Raw genomic sequence first — 17,907 nt, forward strand, 5'->3', positions numbered from 1 at the left:
AGTTGATATTTTTAAAAATATCTGCAGTTTATTTTTTCTGTATAAAAATAGAGCATTTTTCCTGTTTTCTGGCAAAAGGTAAGGACAGAAGGAACTGTTGGCTCAGTGTAAGATCAGCTCCAGAAGGAAGAATGCTTGTGTCTGGGCCTGGTACAGGTGGTGGTGACTAATGGAAGAAAAGTGATTTCCTGATTTTGCTTGAAAGGTATTGTAAAATACTGTAGAATTACTCAGATACTAAAAAGTACTCATACTACTTGAAACATTTGAAATTTCCCTTTGCTTTGGGCAGAAGAACAAGTATGTGACTCGGCACTTCTGCCTGAGAGCAAATTAGGCAAAATCTGGGACAGAATTTTAGTACTAGGATGGTAGTCATTATTAGAGTGCAAGGTTGGCCATAAATTCTTCCTACTTTTTTGTAGCTAGAAGGATGGAAGAATGGTCTCACTCCAATAAGAGTGGGCTTTTTTCCTAGCAAACCTGAGGTCCCTCTGTAGGATCAGTTAAAAGTATAAATACTTATGGGGTGCTTCAATCAAGTCTCAATATAGAAACATTAAGGTTTAATGCAGCAGGCTTAACAGGAAGGCTTGGTAAGTGCATTTACAAACACTGCTAAAAGTTATCTTTTTGCAAAAGTAAGACTTTAGTTTGCCTTTGCCTTGCACTTCTACAAGCATGCAGTAGGGCATTAATAACTAACCCAGGTGACAGTACCAGTATCCTATAATGGAACAGCAGGCCTAGAACTCACTCTTTGTGGATCAGGGAGAAAATTTAGACTCGAGGGACTTTGCTCACCACAATTGCAGATCAGTCAGGAAGAGAACCTTTCCCAGGAATTGCAACATTTCCTTCATAAGAACACTGAGTAACTGGCAAAGACAGTTGAAGCTTTTCCATGGTTAAGAGTAACAGTCTTGGAGCATGGGGTGAGTTTATTCAGCTCTGTGATGCTGGTGGGAGAGTGCGGACAGCAGCTTCCTGCGCAGATGCACATGGCACGGGCGGTGAGCTTCCTTCTTTTGCTCCTAACAGTGGTGGAGATTCTCTCACAAGATTTCAATGTCCCATTTCTGTGTTGCTTCTCCCTCCAGGAACTGGTTTACAATGACATGAGTCTTGTCACAATAATTTCCTACTATAAAAAAATTCCAAAAGAAAAAAATATTTGTTCATGCAGCCGCTGAGCAGTTTCACAATTTTTACAAGCTTTTGCCCAGTCTACAGTGTAGATTAATAGTTTCCCAACTCAGACTGATGTAAAGGATCTAAGTTTGATCAGGCTTAGCCATTATTTTCCTCCTTTTGTCTCAAATTGGAACAAGGTATAAAAATGATCACATAAGCAGTGGGCCCTAATAGTGTAATTCTTGAAAATGAAGTTCCCTGAAAAAGCTCTAACTCAGTGTCAGATATGGTATTTCCATTTCTACTTCTACAGTGACTGCCTGAACTAAGTAAAACCTCAGGTGTGAGTAATGTTGGTTTGGTCACATCTTTGCTAAATTCATAAACAAGGTTAACTGATACCTACCACAAACTGTAACTCAGAGCTTTTGAGGGCCATGGAAACTCGCAGCAAAAAGTTGAGATGTTCCTCGGGACATTAATTTTACGGTTTATGATACTTCAGCTATATGTAGCAAATAAACATTTAACATTTGCATTAATGAACACCAATTTTTCTCTGGACTTGTTTGATCCTTTGATCCAAATGGCAAATTTTTTGAGAAACTATCCTAACTTTTTAAAACTACAATAAAAGGAGCAAGAGGTTTGAACTTAAGTTGGTATTCAGAGATATATAGCACTGGGTATTACCAGAGACCCACCTTTAACATCAAGGACAAGCTGATCACTGAGATAAGAGCTGATGGTTCCATCTTTGTTCAGTCTCCACTTCTGCCTCAACTGCCCATGTTCAGTCCATAAGGCCACCTTAGCTCCAGGTATGTCCCGGCCACCAATCACATCAAGACAAGTATCATTGGCCTAAGAGGGTTCAGAAATAAATCCTCAGTACTGTGTTTGCTAAAACAAATTAGATCTGGCCCCCTTTCTTCCAGGTGATCAAGTCACAGACCTTAAGTGGCTGTGTCTCATCCAAAAAGAACAGACTGTAATTTCAGCAAACCATCCCTTGTGTCTTCTCTTTGGCTTAGAGGAGATTCCACAGAAATAAAAACCTACTAAAAAAGGCAGTACTTGTTTTTACAAGGATGGCTGCATTTGACTGGCTGTTCAATAATGGTTTGCCACGTTGAAATCAGACGTTAAATCCTTATTAGTTCAAAATGTTTTACCTTGAGCTTGGTGTTCTTATAAAAATGGGTTGACATGCTAGACACCCATTTCTAAATTTTAGATTATAGTTGAAGCATGAGAAGTCATTATGAGTGGTACAATAGTTTCACTGGTTTTAAACTAGTGCCCTATTTCCTCTTGCATAAAGCATAACACAGCAGCCACAGAATCTGATTTCTGTTTTCTAAGACTTCCTCCAATTACAGCTTTTCTGCTTCCTTGCATATTTTGAAAATAAGGTTTCAACATGTTTAGAATCACACGGCTGAATTTATTTGGGCCATCAAGTCGGGGATGCCTCACAGAGGCATATGCCGCCTACTTGGATCTAATGTCTTACAATCCGCTTTAAAAATCATTTTGGCACAGTGAATAACAGTTTCCAGCAACGCTAATTATCCAGATCAAGAAACAATTCAGTCTTACTAATCATGCAATGAACTGTTTTCAGGAAAAGTTGAATTACTGTAATATGCCATTTGGTTCAGCAAGACTTAGTTTCAAAAAGAACCAAGGACCAAAAAATGGGGTTGGTGCATCAGGTATTATTTACCTTGGATTTAAAGAGTCCTCGGCAGTAGTGCCAGATCTGAGTGTTCTTTCCACTGTAGGGGGAAATGCACACCGATGTTGCTCTTGTGTCAGAGATAGTTCCAGTAACTGTCAAATACTCGTCCTGGGCTCGGTTCTTTATTCTGATGTACACAGCAGGCTGTGATGGGAGAAAACAGGGCCATTTGGAGAGAACCTTTGAATCTGTAAGTCGGCCCTTCCCATAAGGGAAGGCTGAGAAGATACTAGCTTATTTTTGTCTCCTTTTGCTCCCACTAGTAAATACATACAATTTAATGTCTTCATTGATAAATCCTTAAGACTACTGAGTACAAGCCATCTTTTATGCTTTCTGAAAAGTGCCCACTGAAAAGGCCTTTAAGTCAAAAGCACAATTTCATCCATCAGAAATCTGAGAATCAAAGGGTCAGTTGGTGAGAACTTACTCATTCAGTAACTAGTGTCCTAGCAGGCTCAGGAAGGTAGGGGTGTAGAAAAATAACTGCCAGGATCTCAGAATTCAAGAAACACGACACGTACACTAATTAGGCATACTGTCTTGAGCTATGTTTAATGTCCTAATACTATTTTTGGAAAGCCCTGAAAAACCCAGAGAGCTGAGAGAGCTATCTGCAGTAACAACTTCTAATTACATTAGAAGTTACATATTTTTTTGGAACACAAGTATTCAAAAATTGGGTAACCAAGAACTTCATCCCTTGGCCTTGATTATGTGCAGGAATTTCTAAAATATTAATCTGGAATTTGCCCCTAAGCATAATAGGTAATAATTACTAAACATCTAGTATATGTCCGTATGCTAAATGATTTCTGTGCTATTGTTATATGTCAGAATTAATACCAGAACAACCCTTTAAGAATAACGAGTTGGCAATGGTGTAGCGAGTAAAGCCACAGCCTAACAATGCCAGCATCCCACATGGGCACCATGTGTCCTGGCTGCTCTAGGCCCTACCCAAATCCCTGTTAGTGGTCTGTGAAAAACAGAAGAAGATAACCCAAGTCCCTAGGCTCCTGTCACCCAAGTGGGAAGCCTGGGCGAACTCCTGTATTTAACCTAGCCCAGCTCTTAATATTGTGGTCATCATGCAGGGAGTGGACCAGTGGATGAAAGATTCTCTCCCTCTTTCTCCTAACTCTGAAAAGTTAACCACCAGATGGAAAGAGCCAGATCTTCTACACTACTTCTTTCTTTATGCTGGGCATGAGACCAATCCCAGAGATGGCAGAGTAGGACAGTGAAACAGAGGACACCCAACTTCCCTACCTTGGGTTAGATGATGGCTAAGTAACAAAGAGTATGTTGCTGACATTACTGTCAAACCCAGAAATGTTAAGTGCTTAGGTAAATTCAGCCTGGTGTTATGGTAAGACCACCAGTGAATATTCTGCTTGCTTTTGAAATTTAGATAATGGTGTCAGCTGAATTTCTATAAATTGCTGGCTTGTTTTGCTTTTCTAAGGACTATACATTCTGAGCTCTTAAGCAGAGAGAATGGCAATTTGGTATTGGAAGCAGGTGAATAAGACTTTTATGTGGTACAATGTTTTAAATGTTTCTGAATACCACCTGCATGTTCATAATTCAATAACTTACTTAAATTTCTATCATTTAGCTTGGTCTCACAACTATTAATTTTTGAAGCTTAAGTACGTGTTCATTATAGTTTCATTACCTTGTACATGTAAGAAAACAGTATGACCTTCACAGATGACAGAATTCCAATTGCTTCAGGACCAAACATCAGTCTTATTCAATTAACTCACCAAGGTACTAATTAATTGCCCTTATTACACATTTGTAGTATGACTGTCCTGTAACTACACCAAAAAACACTGATAGCCATTATAAGTACCTCAGTGACTTACAAATCCCTGGCCTGAAAGAGGCTCAGATTTTAATCATCCCCAAATTTCTAAATAAGATGAGCTAAAGCATACCAACACTCCCATCCGAAAGTAAAATGTCATCTACCAACTAGCACTTTATCAAGGCAATTTTCCTATGCTGAATTTCATAGCTGTGGCCTAACAGTGAAATATATTGAAATATTTTGCACATACATGTTTAATTGGGGCAGAAATCTCATGGTTATTACATTAGAGCGCACTCCAATATTTTCTAGGGGTGATGTTGTGGCTTAGTGAGTCGGACTCATACCATATCAGAGTACCAAGTTAAGCCCAGGCTACTCATATTTCCAGTCCAGCTTCTTGCTCATGCACCTGGGAAAGCAGCAGATGATGTCCTAAATACTTGCTTTCCTGCCACATACAAAAGAAAATGGAGCTGCTAGTTCTGGACTGGTCCAGCCCAAGCTATTGTGGCCATTTGGGAATGAAGCAGTCAATGGAAAATCAATCTCAGTTTCATTACTCTGCCTTTCAAGTAAATACGTAAACTTGAAATTTTCGAGGAAAGTAGAGGCTGTTGTTAACTGTCCTTTGTCTTCTGAGGCCCCTGACCAGCTGGAAGGAACATCCTTACCTAGGGAGAAAGTATCACTCAAAATTGAGGAAAATACTTCCTGTGTTAAATTTGGCAACAGAAGTTTTTAGTAACATAAGATTTGCATTACTATGTAGTTGGTAAGAGATAAATCAGATTTTTATCTCTACACCTTGGTTGTTCTATGGATTTCCAGTGGAATTATTCATCATCACAAGATGCAAAAGTCGTGGGATTTCATTCTGCACACCATGTGCAGAGAAAGCCACAAAGAACTAAGGAACCCTTGGAAGAGCACCTCTGTTTCTCAGGTGGTACCATGAATTCTAACATAAATGTATTGCCACAGGACAATAAGCCAACTGTTACCTCGGACCCTGGACAGCCACTACCTTACTTCATCTTTATATCAATGAGCTGGATGCACTGCACCCACGGTTTCAGCAGTGAGCAATTCAAGGTGCCAAGAAATGAAGTGATTCACCAAGGTCACATTGCTTTAAATGGCAGAGCCAGCAGAAACCAAGAATTGGCGGATGAGGTTGTGTGTGAGTGTGTGTGTGTGTGTGTGTGTGAGAGAGAGAGAGAGAGAGAGAGAGAGGACAGGAGACTAATTGGGTTAACTGTTCTGCCTATTTATTAACGATGGGAGGCCAGCACCTCTGAGCCGCAGCGTCAGCCTATACTCTGCCTGGGATACGTTGTGGCACTTTCAATGCTGTTCTTAGGTTGAATGGGTGAGGGTGGTGCTTTCTATACACAGAAACTAGCGCATGAGGTGCAAACCCTTATTCTGAAAATTTCTCCAACATACTTACCTCCCAGCCTTGTTTTCCAACTAGAACATGGGGTAATTCCTCTGTCAAAGGGCTGTTATCCAAATCCAGTGTGAATTTGCTTGCTTCACACTGGAGAGCCTTACCCAGTTTTCCACTCTCCATGACTGCTCCCAACCCTGCCTTTACTGAACCATGTACTACCTGTGCCTTCTGGTGCTGATGTGTCACTTAACATTCTACGCTACTACCTTGAGTTGGCCATGCTTTATTCTTGAAAGACAGAGGATCTCACACTCCTTTGCTTGAATTTGCTCAACGCCTCCAACAGCCAGTGTTGAGTCAAACAGAAGGCAGGAGCCATATTCCCAATTTGTGTCTCCCACAAGGGTGGCAGGGACCCAAGTCCCTGCACCATCACCTGCTGCCTCACAGGGTGTACGTTAGCAGGAAGCTGGAATAGAAAGCAGACCCAGGACTCCAACCCAGGCACACTGATAAAAGCATGTATCCCAAACAACATCTTAACTGTTATGCCAAACACTCTGAATTGGGTATGTTTCACCTAATAAAACAAGGTAAGCTTTATTATGACATCAAATATTCATTCACACATTAATTTCTTCAACCAGTATCTACATGTGACAGACATTATGGCAGGCACTGGGAGTGGAACAAAAAGCAAAATATGCAAGGTCCCTGTCTGTGAGATTCTCAGCACAGCAAGGGACAAGCCTGTGTGTGTTGTAGAAAAGATGCATGTCTTTGAAGATCTAATTTAGACTGGGAGGCATCTATGAGAAGCTGAAGCCACTACTGAATTCTGAGATGGTGAAAGACCTACAGGCAAACAATGAGGGAAGAGCATTTTATGCAGCAGGTGTAGCCCATGTCAGCCTGAGTGTGAAAGCACTCTGGTCCATGTGACAGGCCCATGTGAGTGAGGAGGAGGGCAGGGAGAGATGAGGCTGGAGAAAGGGGGAGTGAGATCACGCAGGCCATGCTGACGAGCGTAGATTGTACCCCAGCTGCAGTGGGAAGCTCTGGAACAGGAGAGTGACAGCAGTAGGTGTGTGATACATACTATTTTAATTCAATTGCTGGGATCCATCCTCAGTTACATAAGTAGGGGAGAAAGATCCAAATAGTTATGAAGATAAGTGAGTAGTATTAAAGCTCATTCCTGGTCCCACTGTCTCCCACAGCTTAAGATAACCTTGTTTTTCTAAGAGAAGGGAGTGTGGCCAGTAACACTTTGGACTCAAAACTCAAATCCAGTGATGATTGATTTATACACAGTTATATGAATTGGTTAAAATCTACAAGATGACTCCAATACAGTATGATACTCCTGCTACTTAAATGGCAAACCAAGTTAAATGCCACCTAAGGTAAACCTTAGATGCTGAGGTTCACCATACTTCTACCCGAAAATCCAGAAATTTTGGATCTTAAGGATGTTTTCTCCTTACCTGCTTCATAGGACGCAGGGAACCAATTGTTTTCCATCCACTGAATGCTGTCCAGTTTGGGATCTCATTAGGCTCAAGTAGGATTTGTCTTCCCAAGAAATTGGATCCTTCATAAGCTATCCACCTATAAGAAGGGGGTAGGGAGAAGTGAGGTGCTTTATCAACACTTGGTATCATAACTTTAGCATTTGCTGTTTCAAATGTCTACATTTGCAGATTCAAGGAAAAAAATACACTTAAAACGGGGCCACTGGACTGGAATTAGAAGATTTGAGCTCCAGTTAGGATCCCAGTTCTTTTACTTTCAAAGTGGGCACAAGGCTCCATCCAGCTCTGACACTGAGTATTCCTTTGATAACACTAAGACTTTTTAAAAAGCTTTTAAAATGTTTTGACATTCAATGATAAACCAAAACTCCCCATTATTACCCATACAGTACCACTCTATTACCCTTAGAGACATCATCACTTGTCCTTAGGGCCTTTCAGGAGTCTGGTGACCTCACAAGACTTTGCTTCTACAGCTCCCTCAATTTCCCCTCAACCCGGTGGGCTTTTATGGTGATCCACAGTAGTCTCCCTTCTCATTGTCACCCTACAGCCCAGCCTCTTTGTAAATCATCTTTCATCCTCCTGCCTTCAACTCTGCTTATGTTCCAGTGTCCTAGTGCACAGGCCCGCCCTCCAGTTGAACTGGCATCTCAAGGCTTACTCAGAGAACAGTTAAGCCCACTGCCTCACAGAATGGTTCTGTCTGCTTCTGCATCAGCACAGTAGGCTGAGTGAATATTTGTGAGACACAGCCCCAGACTGAAAGGGCTTCCTGGCTCTTGACAGGAAATAATATGCTGGTCTCCTGCTTCAGGTGGTTATAAGCAAGAGGCTTAGGGACGCTGAGCTCACCAAGTAGACCTGGAATTCTCAGGGACTTAAGGTCATTGTAAACATGGCTTTACAAGAAGGGCTGCCCTGCTTGCTCCAGACAAGGCACCAGGAACTGCAACAGAAATTGCCCTGCCATGACTCTAGGAATGTCTAGTGTTGGAGCTGAGACAGTGTGCCATTCAGAGATGCTAGCTCTCAGGAACGGGCTGATCCAGGGTTGAGGACAAAAGCTACAAAGGGTCTCCAGTGCTGCCAGGGCAGTGGCTTCAGATCTCTCAATTTTCCACTTACAGAAGAAAAAAGGGCAACATTCCTTGGGGCATATCCCTCACTCAATGCAGGAAAAGACCAACATCTGCAGAGTTAAGCGAAGAAGTCCTAAGTTTTCTATATTAAAAGCTTTAAGTAGTGATTACTGACACAAATTACCACTAGGAAAACTCCACCCTGTGACCCAAAATGAAGATCAGGAATGGCCAAATTATGGCTAAATGAACAAATGATGACCTTCCCCGTACTCTTATTTGTATACAAAAAGCTGAACCACCCGACAGGTCCCAGGGTGGTCGGCAAGGCCAGAGAGGCCCAGCTACCTCTCTAGCTTCACGGGTTCTTTAAATGAGCAGGGAAGGTGCAGTTATAAAATCTAAGCAAGATTTCAACTGTGTATGCATATGTTGATTTAAATGAATTCCCCAGCTGGAAAAGCTGTAGGAGAGGGTGCACTAAAGCATGACCCTCAGTACACATCACGGATCAAAGAAGTGACATAACATGGGGATTGAGAATACAGTTTGGGCCTGGAGTTAGCCATCTGTACAATAAGCAGAATCCTGCCAGCCATCTGTAGCCCTTCCTAGGGTTAGGGGAGTGAGGTTACGAATAGGGTTCCTGCAATCTTTCCTGCTCCTTCAGCTGCTTGCCAGTTCTCTGGATAGAGAATCAGGAGATAAATTATAAGCCAAAGAGAAGAGATAGACTGTCAGGGTAAAATGGCACCAGCTTTTGAGAACTGAGTGAGAGAAGAGGAGAAATTTCTGGAGGTGAGTAAAATATCAGTTTCATTTGAAAACATAAAGAAAATGTACAAAAATAATGTGAAAGTCCAGCATTTTGTGGCTGTGCAATTTGGATCAAATGGACTTTGTTGAGAAATAACACCAGCTTCTTATACTTAGCTAGAGTAAATCAATTTACTTTAATAAACACCAAACCATGTGAATTCCTTTGCAGAAAGAACCATAGGAACTCTTATATGTGAACAATGTAAAAGGCAGATATTTTAATAGACGATTATTTGCAGTTTACATTACCTCCCAGATATTTAAACAAGCAGTTAATGGTCACATTCACAAAAGCCATCCTGAGTAAAAGCAACCATTTTTATATTAGCCCCTGATAGCTGATTTTTAAACTGACCATGAAGGAAGGGCTGATATATCTGCCACATTCTTCAGAAACGTTTAGAGAGCAGAATTTCCAGGAAGCAAACAGCTTCTGTTTCATGGTGCTTACTGGCTGGTCTTTAACCATGTTACTCTACTTGAGTGATAACCTCAGTATAGGAATAACTCTGGCAGGCAGATCAGCAGATGTACCCCATGAGTGCCATGCAGGAGGCGCAGTAAGGGGAGCAGTCTGTCAAAACACAAAACCCCGTCTCCCCAACAGCCTTAAGTAGACGATTGTCTTAACTAGTCTTAATGATGCGTTAAGGAACTCTCCTGAAAGCAGAGTGGTCCCAAGCAGGTACAGACAGCATCCCTCTCCAGATGGCTTGTCTTCTGGGCCACTGCATACTGCATACCTACCAGTCAGGGTTGGCAGTCTTTTACTTACATATAAAGTACTGTTTGTACACTAACAGAGAAAAGGTATACAAGTATCATTAGACCTCAACAATGCCAACTGTGCAACGCTGCTCTAACACAGTGCCCAAAGTAGACCAAGCCCTTCTCCCATACTCACAGCCCACTTTTTACCCAGACGGACTGGGTGTAGAAGTGCAAGTCTTTGTTCAGGACAGAATTCACAGCCTCTTCGAGATGTAACTCTCTTCCTTCACAATGTTCCAGTGCAAAGAGGCTGATGGAGGGCTCTTCAAAAACCTAGCAGCACAGAAAAGAGCAAGCACTGTTACATGGAGTAGCCAACCACAGACATGCCGGTGTGGACACAGGGGACTCTGGCTACATTACAGTCACCATGTGCCTTGCCCTCTGAAGATATTATGTAGTCAGAACTGTACCAGGAAGACTAGATTTTGTTAGTAACTTCGATCCACATTTTTAGTTAAACATGAAATTATCAGAAAAGCAGTCCATTTCCCAATAAAAAGGGACACCTCGTTGGGGCTGGCATTGTGGTCTAATAGGTTGTACCATCACCTGCCACTCTGGCATCCCATTTGGCCACCAGCTTGAGTGATGTTCACTTCTGATTCAACTCCCTGCTAGTGTGCTTGGGAAGGCAGCCCAAGTTGACCCAAGTGTTTGGGCCCTAGTACCCATGTCAGAGACGCACAAGAAGCTCCTGGCTCCAACCTGGCCCAGCCTTTGGGGCCTTTTGGAGAATGAATCAGCAGTTGTTTTAAAACCTCTGTCTGTCTTGCTCTGTAATTCTGCCATTCAAACAAACAAGTAAATCTTTAAAGAAAGGGGTCCCTGCTTTAAAATTATATGTCAAGTCTCATGCTGCAGTGTAAATATAGAGGTCCTGCCAGTACTTTTGACTGGCAACAGAATAAACATGAACTGAACAGCACCTTCATTTCCTACCAGGTCATAGGAATGGACCTGGGAAAAGACGACTTTAAGGCTCCAAGCTCATAAAGTCATTCCTGGAAGGAAACAGAGCAAATCATTTTTAATTAAAATAACAGTAACAACTGGCATGACCAGGGACAGGGTGATTTCTGCATATTCACCAATCATGTCAGGTAAGAGCAGAAGCAGTATTACTTCCTTATTAGTTATCTTTCACGTGGGTACTGTAAGTTTCTCCCTTTGGCGGATGAAGGGTCCAAGGACCAACAGTCGGATAACAGAATAGATGTGAGTGGCAAGCAGAGAATAACAAGCAGTACTCAGTCCATCTCGTTCAGCATGATGTCTATCATTTGTATTTTTACTGTCCCGCTGCCTTCACAACCATCTGTGCCATTGTAATTTGAAGCTTTAAGGTCCTAGTACAAGCACTCTGCTAGAATGACTACATTTATATTAACACATTTTCAATATCACTGGATAAACTTTTAAAATAAAAGTAACTACTAATTAATGACATACAAAGAACACTAAGAGTTGCACTTGGGCAGTGTACAGTTCTTTGGGTTTCAAACTACTTTTTCTATGGAAAAGCTATTGATAGAACCTTAGAGTCCCATTAATTGGTTAGGCCATGGAAATAACACAATTTTATTTCTAACACACACTGTCATCAGCCATTGACAACAGCCAGAACTGTACAGTTCAACAATTTTACCTCATCATCCAATATCTGGCAAATGAATCAAGACTGAAAAGTAAATTTAGTTTGGGAGACTGAAAGGAAATTAACCACAATGTACACATCAAAGAGCATTCAATTCCAAACAAACGGCAGAGTGCTGGCAAAAAGCTTTTCTGAATAATAAAAATTTAATTCAAAGCTTATAAATCTATAATAAGTTTAATTTGGAATATTCTAGGATTGGCCTACTTAACAAAATCACATAAACACTTGCAGCCTAGGAAGATTTAGTGTTGCACAGAAAACAGGAATTAACGATTGTCCAATTGTTAAAGTCCAACTTAGTTTTAAGTGTTTAAAGTCCAGTGGGTTTTAAGCTGTTTTAACTCCACTGAGCACTTGACATGTCCTTAACACTTCTGATCCCGCTCTCTGGATCCTCATGTTTTGAGATGAGAAAGCTTAGGCTTACAGTGGTCGGCAGCTTGCCCCAAGTCAGGACTTGACTTAAGTCCTATCAGACGTGCAGATCACACTTTCCACCAGTGAACTATAATCCTTCTCATACAGGATCTTTAATCAGGATTTAAAAAGTCAACTTCATTATAGATCTAACTTTCTTACTGTCTTTTTAACTTAAAAATTAAAACACATGTCAAAGGAAATAACATACTAAATGCCCAAATGCCCAAGCATCCCCTAATTTTACTGCAGTTGTTATCAACTTTTTAGAATAAATGAAGCATAGCAAGTACAAACACACTCAATCCCTCCACCCAGAGTGTCCACTGTACTAAAGCAGAGAATCCTTCTAGCTCATATTGTTAGATTTCCATTCCTAGTTGTGCATCCCTTGCTTTTAAAATCTACGGCAATACATCTTACTGTACCATCCTCAGAAGTCTGTTTTTCTTGTTTGATCGCTGAGATACAGTTGGGCTTCTCCACTTACTTATTTTTTTAAGGTTTATTTATTTGTTGGAAAGTCAGATACACAGAGAGGAGGAGAGACAGAGAGGAAGATCTTCCGTCCGATGATTCACTCCCCAAGTGATCACAACGGCCAGTGCTGTGCCGATCTAGAGCCAGGATCCAGGAACTTCTTCCTGGTCTCCCACATGGGTGCAGAGTCCCAAGGCTTTGGGCCGTCCTTGACTGCTTTCCCAGGCCACAGGCAGGGAGCTGGATGGGAAGTGGAACTGCTGGGATTAGAACCGGCGCCCATATGGAATCCTGGGCATGTTCAAGGTGAGGACTTTAGTTGCTAGGCCACGCCACCAGGCCCAGGGGTTCTCCACTTATTACACTATAGTATTGCATTCTCTTAAATGAAGACTCTGGTGTATTTTCATCCACCAATATAATTTTCTCATAGTACTAATATTTCTTGAAGTACTTACCACTTCTCTGTATCTAAGCCCAAAGTTAATTTGTCCCATTTGGGGAATGAACCAGCAGATGGAAGATATACTCCCCTCTTGCTCTCAATACATTCCAGATAAATAAAACTTTTTTTTAAAGAACATTTTATGTGTAATTGTATTAAGTGGGGGGACACATTTTTATGATAGTCTTTTCATCCAAACAAAATTTCTTTCTCCATCTTTAATGTCCCTGAATTATAAATGTCCTCAAGTAACAAGCTATTTTGTTTTAGCATTATTCCTAAGTACACTATGGTTTAATTATTATTTATCTCGTATCCAGCAACTTTTAAGTCTCATAATTTACATTTTAAAAAAAGATTTGTTTTATTTTATTTCTATTGGAAAGTCAAATATCTGTATATTTGAGGAGAGACAGAGAGGAAGATCCGTCCGATGATTCACTCCCCAAGTGACCTCAATGGCCTCAATGCCGATCCGAAGCCAGGAGCCTGGAACTTCTTCCGGGTATCCCACACAGGTGCAGGATGCCAAAACATTGGGCCGTCTTCAACTGCTTTCCCAGGCCACAAGCAGGGAGCTGGATGGGAAGTTGGGCCGCTGGGATTAGAACCGGCACCCATATGGGATCCTGGGTGCATTCAAGGTGAGGACTTTAGCAGCTAGGCCATGGTGCTGGGCCCAAGACAAATGTTTCAAATATCTCTTTACAAAGCTATCAGGACCAATATAGTGGCATATCATATTAATCCTCTGCTTATGGCACTGGCATCCTACATAGATGCTGGTTTCGGTCCCGGCTGCTCCACTCTGAATCCAGTCCCTTCCTGGGAAGGCAGGGAGGATGGTTCAAGTCGTTGGGACCCTACACCCGCATGGGAGATGGGGAAGAAGCTCCTGGCTCCTGGCTTCGGATCAGCTCAGCTTTGACCACCGTGACCACTTGGAGACAATCAGTGGATGGAAGATCTGTCCCCACTCTCTCTCTCATTCTTTGTAACTCTAACTTTCTAGTAAAATAAATAAATCTTAAAAAAATAAGATGTTTGCTGTGACAATTGTTGGCCTTCACTTTCAAAATACATACAGCAGTTATTATGGATAGCTCCGAAGTGTAGCATTAACCAAATTCTTCCTACTTTGTAAACTCACTACGTCCCCTCATTCCATAGCTGGGTTTATCATGTCCCAATATTTGTAGGTGTGCCTACCTATTTCAGTCCTCTTTCACAGAATGAGTCACTGCCTTGCCAATTCCTATTCCACCTCTGCTCATTTATGTCATCATGGACATAATTTTATTTGAAGCTTTTCTGCATCTTGTTACAAGGTTTCTTTGGCTTTGCCAGTTTACAACTGCCAGGAATGGATTCTTACTTCAAAGAAGGCCAAACTTTCATGCCAAGCCACCATGGAAACATTACAGAGGCAATGTACAGACTGCTGCTCTCATGGAAATGCAGAAAAAGCAGGTTTCGCCACACGGTACTTGGCTGTTTGAAATTTGCAGTTACAGCCTTCTTGGATCTATCAACATTTGCTCAAGCATCTCTCTCTCATCTGTACTTGTCTTTTTCTTAAATATACTGTCTGACTTTAAAGCATTTCTTCCATAGCTAGCAGCTTAAAATTGCTACTTTTTCTTTTTTTACCCTTAAGTCTCTCCCTACCAATTCCTCATGTCTGCAGCTATAATGAAGACATTATAAGTGGATAAGATGCAACTCTTACGGTATGTCCAAACTTCCATCCCTTCTGGAAAAGTATCGTTATGTAAATACTATGTACATATTTTAAGGCACAAATAGATTTAACCTACTTATTGTACATTTGATTATTAATAGCTTTATAGCACTGCATTAAGCAGAGAGGACAGAAGTGTAACAGGTAAAGGCCACAATAAATCTACTTCTCTGTTCTTAATGACTTCATAGGCTCAGTACTTGTGAAAGGAAAAGCATCTTGACATGGAAGGATATTTGAGGCAGAAAAAAAAAATACTTTAAGACATAAGGATACTGAAGGCCTCTTAGAATTGAAGTCCTTTAATCAGACCCTGAAGTATTTCACAGAAATAGAAGGTGCATCTTATGCCTCCACATAATTAACATAGAGAAAGTGGAGGGAAGGTATTTAGACAGAGACAAGATGGTGGGGAGGGTGAAATTTTGTGAATCAGATACACATAGAAGATGCAGCAATTACCATGGAAAAGTAGAATCTGGAATTTATCAGCTTATTCCCTCCAAGTTGTAAAAAGGCCAAAGAAAGATGAGTTAAGTGACCATGTCAACACTTTGGGAAAGAGAGAATGAGCCTCTGGACTTAATCATGGCAAAAGGAAGAGAGGAAACATTTTAGACCCACTGAAGAGTAGAACAGCTGACACCTATCTACAGACTAGATGTTAGAAACCAGGAAATGGTGAGAATGACGTGGGTAATGATACTGTCTTTGAAACAGGAAGAAAGAATCCCAGTTGAGGCAACTTCCTAGACTGCCTTGTACTAGGAGAAAAACACAGAATAGCTGTTTGGCATTCTGGGCCTGGTTAATGCCAACTCTGTGTTGACTATATTATTATGCCAGCACAGTGGCCTATTTCATTTTATTTTAAAGATATAGGGGGAAGGGGAGAAGCACCTAATGTGCCACCATGGACGCATGCCAGCCACCTGCTGCCATCACCACCACCACATGCACCTAGGGGGCCAAACATTGCTAGGAGCCAGGAAATTGGGGACAGGTTGGACTGGAGGCCACTGAGGGCTTGTTTGACACATATAAAATGATTTATGGCATCTTTCATGGACTGGGCCACTGCACTTGCAGGTAGCTGAGGGAGCTGATATGGGATGACTCAGAAGGGAGAATCCAGAGAGACTCCTTGGTTAGGCCAAAGCACTTGTTCATGCACACAAGAGCCAGGGTTGGGAGCAAACTGGGCCAGGCTGGGCTGCACATCCACTGGCATGTGTGAGAACTGGGGCTGAGGGAAGGCCACTCTAGGAGGACTACAGCATCCACCAGTAGGGGATCTTTGGAGACACCCTTGGCTAGACTACAGCACCTGCCAGTGCATGTAAGAGTCAGGGCTGGGGATGGCACAGGCTGAATTAAACCATATTGATACACTAGACCAGGACTGGGAGCAGATGAGTCAGGCTAGATCACAGCACCTGCCAGCACATGGGAAAACCAGAGCTGTGGGTGGGGTAGGTAGGAGCTTTTCAGGATTGCCCCAATTAGGCCAGATCACTCAGTGGTGTGTGAAAATGCTAAGCCTGAGGCTGCAGCACCTGCTGATTCACTTGAGAGTCGGCACTGTGGCAGGACTGACCAGGCAGCTGCATCAACTAGTACATGTATTGGCTGGTGTAGGTGGTGGACTGGGCCCCACCCTGCACCAGAGGAACATATGAAAAAAAGATCAAAGACCTCCCAGAGGAGAATCCTTAGGAGGCTCCCTAACGACTGCAGCGTTCAATCCCTGACCTCGGGAAATCATACAGACATGGGGTCTGACCCCAGAATATATGCTGCAGGACTGGCTGGTCCTCATGCAACAGTGGAGAGCATACCCAGATGAACATGAAAGACGGCCAGCTCATCCAAGCCAACCAAAGATTCAGCAGCACCTCATAAAAAGATAAAGAAGGACAGGTTGAACAACACTCCAGGCCAGGATTTGCAATAAGCACCTATGTCTGTGATCACATTGAAGTGGACAAGGACAGCCAAGAGACCTTAGAAACAATGAAATGAAACAGATTGTGGAAAGAAAGAAATGAACCAGACAGCTTCTCAAGAATAATCAAGGCCACACACCCTCAGAACACTGTTCCCCACATAAGGGCCTCAAAGGAAACAACAAACGACCGTTGCCATGACTGGGCACTGATTAGAGTGACAGCAATGAGCAGCATGCTTTCTCCCCTCCCCTTGCCATGGACACAGGGGGAAAAACTGAATCATTTACCTCACAGATCTTCCACCTCCCTGGCCCTCTCTATCCTTATCAAAGAGCTACATGAGTCTGCAACCCCCTCACCTTTGTAATAAACATTAAAATAAAAGTTAAAAAAATTTTTAAAAAAGAAAGGAAATGGGGAGGAAGAAACAAGACTGAGAAGGTTACTAACGATGACCTGCCTGGATATGTGGGTGGAGCAAAAGGGATAACGGGCAACTGCTTACTTTGAAGATCTAGCAGAAATCCCCATCCATAGAGGTGAGAGCCAAAGTTATGATCATAGATATTTACAACCACAGAGGAGAAAAGGGCAGAAGGAAATCTATGGACAACATCTACACTGGAGTGACCAAGAAGAAAGCAAGCAGATTTGGATCTAATAACATGAGCTTACAGTGTCATTAATCCTTATTTTTAAAATTCATATTCATATTTGGTACATAGCAAGTACTCAACACTTGAGGCCAATATAAGTATACTCAGCCATGTTGTCATTGTGAGGCACCATGACAGGAGTATTTGCGCAAAAGCAAATAAAAACAGAGTATCTTTAAACCTTCTCCCAAATTGCAAATCTGCCCTACTTTTTTTAATCCAAAGAACCATGCCACACTCATGCACCAGTCATCACCTC

The 17,907-nt window shown here is 41.9% G+C and overlaps 1 protein-coding gene across 1 annotated transcript in view; it reads right to left on the bottom strand.

Annotated features, from left to right (window-relative positions):
* Positions 1 to 633: 633 nt before the first annotated feature.
* Positions 634 to 17,907, bottom strand: part of CRYBG3 (crystallin beta-gamma domain containing 3) — a 118,577-nt gene continuing 101,303 nt past the window's right edge. The window contains exons 18-22 of the mRNA XM_040980602.1: positions 10,434 to 10,573; positions 7,581 to 7,704; positions 2,864 to 3,022; positions 1,839 to 1,998; positions 634 to 1,144 (exon numbers count right to left, since the gene is read on the bottom strand). Of these exons, the coding sequence (XP_040836536.1) occupies positions 1,056 to 1,144; positions 1,839 to 1,998; positions 2,864 to 3,022; positions 7,581 to 7,704; positions 10,434 to 10,573 (672 nt within the window). The 3' untranslated portion in view covers positions 634 to 1,055. The remainder of the gene's footprint in view (positions 1,145 to 1,838; positions 1,999 to 2,863; positions 3,023 to 7,580; positions 7,705 to 10,433; positions 10,574 to 17,907) is intronic.

This window comes from Ochotona curzoniae, unplaced genomic scaffold (assembly GCF_017591425.1).
Source record: "Ochotona curzoniae isolate NIBS_2020 unplaced genomic scaffold, NIBS_Ocur_1.0 contig_3498, whole genome shotgun sequence".
NCBI lineage: Eukaryota > Metazoa > Chordata > Mammalia > Lagomorpha > Ochotonidae > Ochotona > Ochotona curzoniae.